This window comes from Priapulus caudatus, unplaced genomic scaffold (assembly GCF_000485595.1).
Source record: "Priapulus caudatus unplaced genomic scaffold, Priapulus_caudatus-5.0.1 Scaffold4, whole genome shotgun sequence".
Taxonomy (NCBI): Eukaryota; Metazoa; Priapulida; class Priapulimorpha; order Priapulimorphida; family Priapulidae; genus Priapulus; species Priapulus caudatus.
This window is the reverse complement of record NW_014577065.1, coordinates 491,246-504,796: the sequence shown is the minus strand read 5'-3', so window position 1 is coordinate 504,796 and position 13,551 is coordinate 491,246. Positions and strand designations below refer to the sequence as shown.

Sequence of the window (13,551 nt, the reverse complement as noted above, 5' to 3'; positions counted from 1 at the left end):
TAAGCTCATCATTGCAACTACAGCACGCACGCGCACGTGTTATGTTGATTCGACTAAAAACGAAACTAGGGCAGTAGATTAAAGGGCACCGACGGCAATTACACAAAAGGGCAAGGCAGGTGACTGCCGTCGGTCGAGTTGGATTTTCAGGGGCAGTACGGCAATTGATAGGGGCACCGGCGGCAATTGCCGTCGGTGCCGTCGGTTAATTCGAGCCCTGGTGATTATGCATGACACGAAGTATTTGCTAGTCTAGTACTGGAGAAATTAGCGTTTGTATGCGCATAGTGCGGCTTTAACCCTAACCCTAACCATATCAAATAGTTACCAGGGTACGTTCCGGCAGTACCCTGGGGGACATAGACCCTATGAGCCACAGTGGCATGCCAAGCATGTAGGGAGACTGTGTTGCAGAGGAGCATTTGAACGGCATTTACGTGAAATTATTAGGCCTAGACGATCGGCAGCCCGGATATCGCGCGAAGCGCGAAAAACGCCGCGTAGCGGCACACTAACACAACAATGCTGCACTCATTGAATAGCAATTTCAACGGGTCCACTATAGACGCAATCGCTGAATTGAGCAGTTCTGGCGATTGCACGACGGGTTTGACTACCCACGTAGGTAGAGATTTCCTAGAAATGGTCGTAATTCTTGGTTCGCTACTCGGCGCGCTTGGTTTGCTGTAAAAAACGGAGTAGAACTTTTTTGTGCCAGCGACTAGTTCAGGCCCCCATATCAGTGACAGTGTAGTACATATGGCCTGCGATAGATGGCGCAACGAGGCTATATGCATAGCATTTCGCTATGACTCCTGCAGACGGCTCGGCCGGCTATAACCTACACTGCTCCCCGGTCGACAGTTCCACATGCTACACTAACTAACTCCAGTGTAGCGAAGGATACTTGCCGGAGTGAAGGTGGCGAACGGGTACCAGTCTAGCTATAACCCCCCAAACTCTATCCAGCGCCCGTCTGTACACTCTCGTAGTTTCTACGAGGTTAGTTTAGCTCTAGGGTACTAGTACTACAGCTAATTAGTTTATCTAGTACTGCCCCGTGTCTAATCCCCCGTCCAAAGGCCTATGCATTTGGCGCACGAATCCATAGCTGCCAGCGCTGCATACTGTCGTAGGACGTTCCCGCGGTCGCATGCACCTTGCCGAGGAACTGCCAAGATTCGCGCTCAGCGGTTAGGATCAACACCTCTTTTTGGCAACACTTCTCTGGTATCCCGTCTCATCTGGTTGATAGAGAATATATTAAAACTTTAGACCTTAGATGTAAATACAATTCGTGCATATTCAGTATCATGTTATCATTGAAGCGGCGCCTGTGGCTGACAGGGGTATCGATATGTCTGGCTGGGAAATCGTAAATGCTAAGTAATATTAATAAACTAATACCAGAAGTACTTCAAGTAGATAATAGGGAATCCCTATACTAATTACTAGTATAATCCCTATTAAGTATTATCTACTTCTGGTAATATTTTACAAATATACTATAAATCCAGACTATAATGTAGCTAGTGACGTCTGGTGTATAATTTTGTTTCCACTTATTTTTCTAGGTCCATGGTGTCACTAAGGAATGCTGATTTCAATATATTCAATAGCAATGGTAGTGAACATAAAGAAAACAACCTGTGTTGGCTGTATATTATTGGTGAGATGATATTGGTGATTGAACAGTCGACGGATTGTAGCAGTTTATTGTAATAATCTTTGGGCTTTATACCACTAGTACCAGGTCACGTTTTATTTAGTGTATTACATGACATACATAAGTGTCAGGAGTAGATAATAGGGAAAATCCCCTATTATCAACTCCTGATAAGTGTTTATATATGAATAAAAACATCCTATGTTCATACATGTATTTTGTTACTAGGTGGTGCTTATGCCAGTACTAATTGATGGCTTTATAAAGCACCCATCACAGCAGGAGATCCAGTTATCCTACGCATATTATGAGAAGGAACCAGTGGAGATTATTGGACGCAGTTATGAGATTTTGGAAACTACTCCACGCGTTTACTTGATGTGCCCAAAAGACTACTTCATTTCGAAAATCCATTACAGTCTACGGTTGTCGCCGTCGTTCCTGAAGAAGTTGGGCAAAAAAGACGAGAGTTGGCTGTACACAATTTCTGATGCATTAGACATAAAACACATTGATGTAACGCCACCATGTGGTACAATCAAGTACTGCATGGGATTTCAGGCTTGCCTATTTACATTCAGCAATGAGTTCTGTAAAAATGATCCTGTCAGAGGCATTAGAAAAGTTGTGGACTTGTACCTGACCTGTGAGAATGATGCTGATTTGGAAGAATTGTTTTTAAAACATGAGGTATATGATGCAAATTATATTGGTACAGAGTATTATGACACATATTATCTGATGAAAAATGTTACATGAATTATTAGAAATGGCCCTTAATTTTCCAAACGTGACTCCTAAATGTTTGAGTGGAAGCAAAAATTATTTCTTTTAATGAATACACACACTACATAAGTTAATGAGTAGTACTGCACTAGCTGTACTTCACTACAAAGCACTACATTACACTATACGACTCTTCACTACACGACACGATGACACAACACTGCACTGCACTGCGCTGCACTACACTACAGTCCACTACACACTACAGTACACCACACTACACACTATACTACACTGCACACTACACATTTCACTTCACTGCACTGCACTGCACAGTACCACACCACACTACACTACACTACTCTAATTGTTATCTTGTTTATCTATTTTTAGGTACCAAGTGAAGTACCTTCACAACTTACGGGCAGAAGACATCATGTCATGTTAATTACGCACAGCAGCTTTATAGAAACAGGCGTTTCAAAGCTATCCGATGTTCAAGTATTTCCACATATTATCCCAGAGACACAGGTGTTTGGAGTTCAGTGTGCAGATGTAGCAGACGTTTACAATCTCGGGTATTTCTTTTTGTATAATTTGTGTTCTCCATTAATAATTATATTTACCAAACAGCTACATATTATATAAATTAAATAACACACATCTTGCAATAGATTAAATATGTGCCTATTCCATACATGATCTCTATTATCCACTCCTGATGATATCCTCCTCTTTTCTATTCTTCTATTTCTACCTATTCTTAGCTACTCTTCTTCTATGCTCTACATCGTCAATTGCTGAACTCACCACACACTTTTGTTATGTTTTACAATTCAGGTTTCGAGGCGTGTGCCATAGCAAGCCACAGCCAGGCAATCTCACATCAAACTACCTCTGGAAAGTGCTAGGCAGAGTACTGCGATCAGACCACCGGAAAGAAATTACGAATGTCTATTGCGCATTCCAGTACAATCGACAAGGCAGATGTTTTCCACCGGAGTTTGTAAATCCTACAGTAAGAGACTTGGTAGTAGTACTTCAACTCTAAAAGTGCTGTAAGAAGCTAGGCTTGTTTGAAAATTCACTTGCATGCGATGGACATCTGATTAATTGCTAGAGAGGTTCAATATTACAGAGGCAATGGATGATACCATGCAGTAAAGTGTGAATAACTAGAGAAGGAATTTCGTTTATCCAAAGCTTTGTAGGGAATCATGAATATTTTATAGTAAATTGAAATGAAAATGTTATACAATACTACCACTATTTATAGATTAGTCAGTATGATGTAAAAAATGTGCATTTATTGACAGTCACCATCAAGTATAGTGGAGTTTACACGGCGCATTTTGCCAGAAAATGGCGTTCATCCTCAACAGCAGATGGCATTGCTGCAACATCCCCATCTACCCTTAATTCCAACAAGACTAGGCTTTATGCTACTGGTCCATAATAAAGCAGAGCTGGTGGTGAGTGATAGTCAGTGTATTTGATATATAACAAATTTAATTGCAGTCATTTCTCATTCTTCTCATGCTTAATGTTCAGATCATGGTACATGTTTAGGAACAAAGCGTCTCATTCTTCTGCACTGGAATCTATGTTAATTATATATTGAAGATCATTATAACTGGTATCAAATATTTACTTTACACCAGATGGAGCTACTTGACTTAATCTATCGCAAGCAACATTTCTATGTGATTCATGTTGATACTCGCTTGGAGTCAAACAGCACAAGGATGGAGCTGCATCATCTGCTGGGTGATAGGTATGGCGAGAAAGGCAATGTCAGGATGCTTCCCATAGAGAGGTCATTCAGAACAGCATGGGCATCATGGAACTATATACGAGCGCACCTAGAGGTACATATCTGTGATAACTGCATTAGCTGGGTCCAAATATACTGTCGTGTGTTTTATTTAGGGTGGCTTTTTGTTGGAGTTTAATAAAGAACTGTATTTTTTAGATTGTGTTTTAGTACTAGATTTTGATAATTTACAGTGACTTACAGTGTGTTTGGCTGGGAGGAAAAGAGTTCCTAAGTTGTCATCTTTATTTAGCATTGTATGCTACTTCATAACGACTAACTAGAAAACTACCTGCAACTAGAGAATGCTATTATATATACAAGAAGCTGCATAAGCTATTAGTAAGTGAGAAAAGTTTAGTGCACCAGAACTCTAATCAGTTTTCACCCTGAAATCTATCAATATATATAATTAAAGTAGTGTTATATTTAGGCATTTTGTCCATAAACAATTTTTTATTAGATAGACTCAACACAAAAGCTGCCTTAAGTTCTACGTTTATATTGAGAAAAGTTTTAAACGAATGCATATGTATGTTTGTTTAAATTTTGAGAATTAGAATGCAGCATTGTGACTTGTTTGTGAAAATCAAAAATGGTAGTGTGTATACAAACATTTATAACAGGTTCTCATCAGGCAATGCTGCTTCAAGAAACACAGAATTCGAGCATGCTGTTGGTTCTTTTGTTTATTACCATTTCTACCTAGCATACCATATTATGACTTTATGTTATATATCTTTATCTGTGTAGTGTCTTGAGGAGCTGCTGAGGATGGGAGTGTGGGACTTTGTGATTAACCTTAGCGCTGCTGACCTTCCTCTAAGGAGTGTAGATGACATCGCTGCTGCTCTGGCCCCACACAGGGGGAAATCATTTTTCTATGCATATAATAAAATGAATCTTGACAGAGATCCATTGTGGTAAGCCTTTTTTCTCTGTGTGTGTGTGCGCATGCATGTGTGCATCTGCATGTGTTGGTGTGTCCTTGGGTGCATGTGTGAGCATGTGTGCATATCTACATCTGTATCCCACTGGGTTTTTTTGGATTTGTGTATTGCAAGTGAATTATTTATTTGTCACCATTGTTAGGTTTTTTGTGTGCTACAGGATGCAGGTAACACTGGCTAAAGGTCTTTTTAGACTCACTATCTCAGTATCCATCTCTAGAATACCATTATCTATTTCAGGTATGGCTGTGATTTCCTCTATAACCTTGGCAGAAAGGGCGCTTCTCCCATTGGACGTCTCACTCACCACTCTGTCTGGTTTATTCTTGGAAGGTATGTTTTTATGAATGAAAGTATGCATGACAGCCCCATCATTGTCTTATTAAAGGAGATGTTAGTGAGAAAAAGTGATAGTAAATTATGATCAGGCTAAGCAGCAAGTTTAAAACATTTTCTGCTCTCTGAAAACATTCCAATATCAGCTTTATGTATTTATCTAAAAATTTGGCTTCCGAGTTATTAAATATATTACTGTATGACACTTTCATGGCAAGATGCCCTCTCTTTGTTTTATGTGCAAATAAGACTTGAAGTATTAGAAGTCATGAAATTATTCAAATCAATGGTTTCAAAATCTCTCATGTGAGTTGATTGCTCAGAAGTCAGAGCACTGTTGGTTCAAGATACATAGTTTCATTCATTTCTGTGAATCATTGTTCATAGATTCGGCCCGTGAACATTCAAATAATGTGGGTGTTAAAACCCAGGTTAAAATCTGGGTGTTTGTAGGTTGGAGGTCTGTTACTTTGTGAATCTCCTGTACACTCTTCTGATGTCTACACTTCTCTATGTCCACCAGGAACTTTGCACAGCACATTGTGTCAGCTGAGGAAAGACAAAACAGCCGCCTGAATGAGATTCAGTTGTACATGATGACAGTGCGCGTCATGGATGAGCATTATTTTTACAACATGCTTGCTCAGTCACCACTGAAGTGAGTCAGGCATTAGCAATAATACATTCTGTTAACACTATTTCTTTAGAACGTGTGGGGTTTCTGTGCTAAAAATTGTAACAGCGTAATTTTTCGTGACAGAGGATTTGCATGTCTGGAATGTGTATTTAGATGTATTTGTATATTTGATACTAGCTATCACTATGAACTGGTATATACGGATAAAATATACGGAAAAATATATAAAATATAAAATGAACTCTTATGCGTGATTTCAGTTCCACACTCAGGCACAAGATGGTGAATTTCTGTAATGCTAATCAGAGAGAAACTGTTGATAAGCTATGCCGTCACAGACTTGAAGCGGATTTCTGTGGAATGGTGAGTAATGAATGCTTTACAAGTTTTTTTAACATTCCCTTTTGGAATGTTAATCATAAAAATGTGACATGCACAATAATAGCATATGATACAATGTTACAAGAAGCCTCACATCATATTCTTTCCATGAAGTTGCATTAATACATTACAATGTATTACATATTTTGCATTTTTTGATTAAAAATACTTTGAATACACAACCCGGAAATTAGACTAACGTGTGTGTGTGTGTGTGTATTTATTTATATTATGCTCATGTGTTTAACATTAATGATGTCTCTGTACAGTAATTTACTTATTATGCTATAAACATCTGGAATCGATCACATGACCATTGATGTTTGGTAATGTACGAGGTTAGTGTAACATTCTGCATTTTTCTTTGATGACAGGGGCCAGCTATCTTTGAAAATAAAGATGTGTCAAGTCTTCGTAGTATCTCATACCATACCTTCTTTGCACGCAAGTTTCCAACCGATAGCACACACAGTATAAGAAAGAATACGATCTCGTGGATGAAAAATGGTCTCACTAAACGCCTAGAAAAAGGTGTTACAAACAGTGTGATAAGGTACATGAGATTTAATTGGCTTGCTAAATAATTTTGAATATATGTATGAAAATAAGCTCGAAGGGGGATCAAAAAGAGGGAGTCCGCAGCAAAATGAGGGAGTCAGCAGTCTGAGGTTCAAAATTAAAGATATTAACAGTAGCGCATGTGCTTATTTTTAAGATTCATGCGGTTGCACATCTGCCAAATTTTCTTTGTACATTAGCTGAAAAAATACAGTAATTCGCGAGGCCGAGCTCTGGAACGAACTAGTTAGTATGGCAGAATTTTCAGGGAGTCACACGGACTCCTGCATACGTCAAAATCGGGGTTTGCGACAGTAAATCAGGGAGTATTTGACTCCGAACTCTCGTTAATTTCACACCCTGTTCTTATATTGTGCTGTGGGAATTCTTTATAACAGTGAGCTGATCCTTTCTCATGAAATACTATACAGACACTTTCTAATTACACTTATCTGAAGATTGCTTCTAATTGTGAATTTATGCAGGAACAAATATCTGTTATATATGTTTTATGGATGTTCTTTTTTTAGGCAACTGGCTGTGTTCAGTGCTCACATTCTGTCACAGAGGTCTGGAACTTCCTACAGCTTAGTGGAAATAACCAACTGGAAATTTCTGCCAGCAATGGAGCAAAACGATGTTTGTTGCAAGGGCTTCGACTTTGAAAGGAAAAAAATGATTAAGCTAATGGACTATAGATACTGGATTGAATTCACTGTGGTGAGAAACTTTTATAGATGATCACTGTCCTAATGGCCAGCAGTTGCAAACCCCTGTATTCTTCTATTGTATGATCAATACAATCTTTTAAGTTTGCAATTGATGCAGCATGTGTAGGTCAACTGGCTTTCAATGTTTTGTTTGGCCCACTTCACCGAGCACATGAATGAGGGCATCTTAAAACAGTTTTTATGGTCATAAGAAGCAAAACGTGTGAAGATTTCGAGTTGTATCTGACACATTCATGTTGCAGCTGTTTTACTGCACAAGAACAATTCTGAACCTTTGCACCTTAATTTTGTGACGACTTTAGAGGAGACTATCTATAAGAGCGTGATGAAAAATAGTGAGGTAAAACCAGTGAGACTAATTGTGGAAAAAATTGTTAGAGGTGAACATGAGAATTGGAAGGATGGATGTACAGATAGGCAGATGGTCTGGGTGTCAACACCCAGCAGGTAGCATATAGATACAAAGATTGGTAAGTGGTTGAAATTAATTAAATTAAATTATTATATCTCTGATCCCAGATAGAGAATAAGGGCGAAAGAACTGTCAAGCCAGCACGAGTGTCTGTTCACCCAAAGCCGGCTGCACAATGTTACCCATGGGGACACCTACGTGCCACACACATCACTACGCAGCCAGACAATGCAAAACTTGTTGATGAATTCCCACGGCTGCGAATGCTTCCTGGAGAGCCGGCAGGGGGCGACACCTTATGGCTTGATATGTTGCTTGATGTTGGTCTATCTGATGCAACATGTCAGCGTAAGCATGATTAAATACAGTTGCTATGCATTACGTTATCCTAAGATGCATCCCCTTTAGAGTATCTCAAATGTCTCGCATATTCATGCTCTCTGTAACAGACAAGACTGCATTTATTTTAATTGAATTACATGTCTGATGTGATGTGATGTGTGTAGAAAAATGTTTGCTGTGCATGCAAGTATTTTGTGCTAGTATGTTACACAAAATGTGCTACTGCATCAGATGGGAGCTAAGGGTCATTGCGTTTGTTAAACAACAATTTTCATTTGTCTGGATTTTCAGAAAAGAATGTCGATGTGAATGAATCCCTCGCCTATGCATCATTTCCCAAGCTGAAAATTAATTTGAAATCAGCCGGTGACCTTCAGCTGATAGCCTCACTTGTTGCGCCATCTGGTGAGGTTAAGTGCAATTCAGCGATAATGGTCACTTTAGACAGTACGGCTGTTGGGACAAGTAACTATTGGTGGATCCAGCATAAATTATCCTGTGGAATACTCAATCCAGGTGTATGGACAGTCAACATACACCAAGCTGGCGAGGAAAGTGCCTTTGTATACAGCCACACACTGCTTCTTTGGGAGGACAAAGAGTCTTCGATGATTACAGATTTATGGACTGTCGAAGATGTTGTTTTAATCCAAGAAGTGACCAATCATGAGTCATCTAGTCAAGAGAATCACAGACATGGTGACTGGCGTGATTCCAGGCAGTTTAGTGAAGAAGAAGGTGGTGAGAAGAAAGAGACTTTATGTGACGATACCAAGGACTTAAAATCTGCAACTGCTCACCAGTCCTATGGGCTGACCACAGAGCCATATGATGACAATGACTGGTATGAGATGTCTACCAATAAATTCTCACTTTTTCAATACATGTCGGCTTCTATCAGGATGTAGATAGTGGCAACTGGCAAGTCGTCATCCTCTGTCCTTAGTCTGTGAACGTACCTTCCGTAGTCTTTCACTTTCTGTGTGCAGAAAAGATGCGTTGGTTACTGTCACTTCCACTGTAATTTTTTGTCATTGCTCAATCTATGGCACGCGACATATATATTATATTATCTGCATATATAATATTAGTCTTCCAGCCATTTTTAAGAGAATTTTGTGGGTATCTTAATCGAAGGTATATTAATACCCCTATAAAACAATACTGTAGAAACAGACTAGGTCTCTTAGTTTAAGTTCAGATAAAATGAGGTTATGCGTGCACTCTGCTGATTAACCAGTTATCTGTTTATTATTGATTGGTGATCAGATGGGTATAACCGATAATCGATTGTGAGATTCCAGCCCATTACATTACTAGCTCTTATACATTGCCGACTGTCTTTATTACATCTGTTACAGCTACAGGACAGTAACACTGTACGGAGGCCTTGCAGGAATAGTGGGATTGTTACTTCTGACCACATACATTCTGTAAGTGTATGGTATACAGTTATATGCATTGCTAAGATTAGTTACATTAATATGCGTGTCTATAGACACAGGTATGTTCATGATTTTGATAATGATATCAAAAACACATCATTTCAAGAATGAATAAAAACACGTTTGTTTTTATTCACTCCCGATCACACTGATTTTACTAACTCGTGCTGATTTAGCTATGGCTAGGGAGACGAGAACAGTGACACTACTGCGCAGCAAATATGAGTTATGTTATTTACATGTGCTATTTATTTATGTTTACCAGGATAATAGCACATTATAAAGGAACAGTGGAGAAGAGAAAGACACAGAATGGCATCTACATAGTGTCAGCAGCTCTTGTTGCACAGATACTAATCTACTTCTATACCTGTCATCCTGAGTATATAGACAAAGTAATTGCTTGGGGCAAATTAAATGCCTGATTACATGTACCTTACATGAGATGACACAACACAACAGCACTCAACTTCACACCACACCACACCATGCACACCACACCACACCACACCACACCACACCACACCACACCACACACCACCACACACCACCACACACCACCATGCAACACATTACTACAATACACTGCACTGCACTGCACTGCACTACAATAACCTCACAACACTACACTACAGCACACTACACTACACTGCACTGCACTGCACTACACTACACTACACTACACTACACTACACTACACTACACTACACTACACATACATCTACACATACACAACCACACCTAATCGTAGCTAAACACCTAGCTACACTGCACTGAAAAACACAAACACAAACACTACATTATAATATAGCAATCTTATTTACAATTAGTGGGGGTACCTAATTTCTGTAATGTCCTACTATCCACATTAATAATGCTAACGGAGGGAGTACCTTTAGTTGTGAACAGTGGAATGCCCCACATTTATGTATGTGTACAGTTTTTCCAGTTTGCCAAAAATCGTAAATTACAATGAATGAATGATTATGATGTGATGCTTTTCAATATCAGAATCCATCCATATCTGCCGTCTCATGGGCGAAGTGGGAGAGCAGAGGTACATGTCTGCATAGGCAGCTAGTTGCTATATGTAATCTCTGTCTACTACCTCTCTCTCATTCTCACACACACCACTCGCCTGCACAGAGACACACACAGACAAACATACACACGCAGACACGCACGCACACGCGCGCACACACACACACACACACACACACACACACACACACACACACACACACACTTTATATACATGTCACTATTCCCTTTTAAATTTATTTTTTTATACATTTTTGCTTGTACGAGTGGGTCAACATGCTTGTTTTGCATGTGTGTTTGAAATTATGTTTTCTTACAATTTTGATAAAGTATGTATGATAACAAGTAACAAAATCATTGTCACACTACAATTGTGATTTTCACATTTTTATAAACGTATATTTAATATTTTATTCGGCAATGCACTTTTTTATGATAACTGATAAGGTTTTTGGGTACATGTACATTATTGATAATAAATTAACTGGTATTTTTATGTATAAATAACAATTATTTGATTTTGTTTTTGAGTCAGCTATACGCTGTTGTGAATGACAATATACGGTTTATATACTGCAGTTGAAAAGCCCATCTAGAGCACTCGAAATACACATATTATTGTGATTTCTTTCCATTTTATATAGGTACCATGCAGGGCCCAGAGCTGACCATGCTAGTCGTATATTACATTATTTATTTAGTTGAACCATCATATGCATAATTATAATTTGTGTTTATGATTTAACGGCAATATAATGCAAATCCATGACGTACTGCTCCACAGGCAGTAACGAAGTTAAACTTTCTGATCCGTTTCCATAGCATCAATAACAAACAAACTGAAAATAACAGCACAATTATGGTAGAATTCTTCTAAGACTAAATATAGCTAACAAATGATATAGGGTCATTGAGAGGTCAACTCACGGTTATCAATTACCTATGGGGAACTTACCTCATGTGAAGTATCAAGGTAATTGACTGAGAGATGTAGATGTGACAAAATTAATTAAGTCGCAAAGATACAGTAAAATACCCGCCAAATGTGCCGCTTTGCTCCTATATATTGTAATATTTAAGGATCTCCCAAAACGGATCAAAATTCTGCTAACAAAATTGCCCATAACTCCTTACAGGGATGGAATTTTTAATTCTGTAAACGCTGTTGTTTCTCGTGGCCATTTAGAGAAATATAAATATTATCTACAAGTTATTATCACCATACATAATAATGCTATTATATAAATAAATAAAAATGAATGTATGTCAAGAGTCCATAATAGAAAATTATGGATTCGTAATATATATCTTGTACATATTTAATATTTATACATATACTTGTGAATATACAGCCATAGATATATAAAAACTCAAAAATGTTTGTATATATCTATGATACAGATAAGTCAGAGCCGTGTATATAGTGATCTATATATACGGCTCTGGCAACAACAGAATGTACGCGTAAACAACCAGGACCACGTACAAATACATTCAACCTGATATGATAAAAGAGGGAGCAAATAGCCAAGATAGGGAGACGATTACAATAACATTCTACGTACTACAAATAGTACAATATTCCATCAAAATTATTATAACATTCTGGTACAAATATCTTAACGTTCTTGTACAAAAATATGAAGATATATAAATCCAGAAGTAACACAAATTTTTGTAAAATTAGGAAAATGTTTAGAGAAGCCAATGCAGATATCACATTGCCTAAAAATATCACGTAAGATATAACATATTTCCTTGACAAATATCATTACTTATTTGTTACATAACCATAACATTCTACTCGGAATCAAATCGCAATTATCATAAGCATAACATTTTGCTGCAGAGAGAATGATATATCACTATACTTCTGGTCACAGTAACATGCTATGAAAGTTGGTATAAATACGTTAACAGGGAAATACGTTAACAAATAGTGAAGAATTTTCGTACCGTTGTAATAATATATTAGGTTAATTAGGATAGGGTTTTGTTACAATTACGATCGAAGGTTACAAAATAGGGATGCGGATATTAATTAGCATATGCGGACATCATTATGATATAAGTTAGTAGGACATATATATCAACTTCACACGATATCAACACAGAGCCATGCATAAACACTTTAGGAGAAGTATGATAAATTCTGACGAATATCGGATAAAAAAGCGGAAATTAGGAAGACGGCTCACAACTAGCGCCACATAACACACGCACGCACGCACGCACGCGCGCGCGCTCGTGCGCGTACGTACTCACACAAACGGAAGTTTCGTACGCACGCGCACAAACGGAACGGACGTATGCACGCACACAAACGGAAGGGATGTACGCGCGCACATAAACGAAAGGGACGCACGCACGCACGCACACAAACGAAAGGGACGTACGCGCGCACATAAACGGAAGGGACGCACGCACGCACGCACACAAACGGAAGGGACGTACGCACGCACACAAACGGAAGGGACGCACGCACGCACGCACACAAACGAAAGGGACGTACG

General features: G+C 38.7%; 1 protein-coding gene across 1 annotated transcript in view; it reads left to right on the top strand.

Moving 5' to 3' along the window:
- The window catches only part of LOC106821587, an 11,539-nt gene extending 998 nt beyond the window's left edge, over nt 1-10,541 (top strand). Inside the window, exons 2-17 of the mRNA XM_014826471.1 lie at nt 1,575-1,669; nt 1,895-2,356; nt 2,786-2,970; nt 3,233-3,410; nt 3,709-3,864; nt 4,054-4,260; nt 4,959-5,128; nt 5,396-5,488; nt 6,015-6,149; nt 6,389-6,491; nt 6,884-7,062; nt 7,598-7,787; nt 8,318-8,558; nt 8,844-9,396; nt 9,914-9,985; nt 10,263-10,541. Coding sequence (XP_014681957.1) covers nt 1,595-1,669; nt 1,895-2,356; nt 2,786-2,970; nt 3,233-3,410; nt 3,709-3,864; nt 4,054-4,260; nt 4,959-5,128; nt 5,396-5,488; nt 6,015-6,149; nt 6,389-6,491; nt 6,884-7,062; nt 7,598-7,787; nt 8,318-8,558; nt 8,844-9,396; nt 9,914-9,985; nt 10,263-10,422 — 3,159 coding nt within the window. The 5' untranslated portion in view covers nt 1,575-1,594 and the 3' untranslated portion in view covers nt 10,423-10,541. The remainder of the gene's footprint in view (nt 1-1,574; nt 1,670-1,894; nt 2,357-2,785; nt 2,971-3,232; nt 3,411-3,708; nt 3,865-4,053; nt 4,261-4,958; nt 5,129-5,395; nt 5,489-6,014; nt 6,150-6,388; nt 6,492-6,883; nt 7,063-7,597; nt 7,788-8,317; nt 8,559-8,843; nt 9,397-9,913; nt 9,986-10,262) is intronic.
- Nucleotides 10,542-13,551: the final 3,010 nt, after the last annotated feature.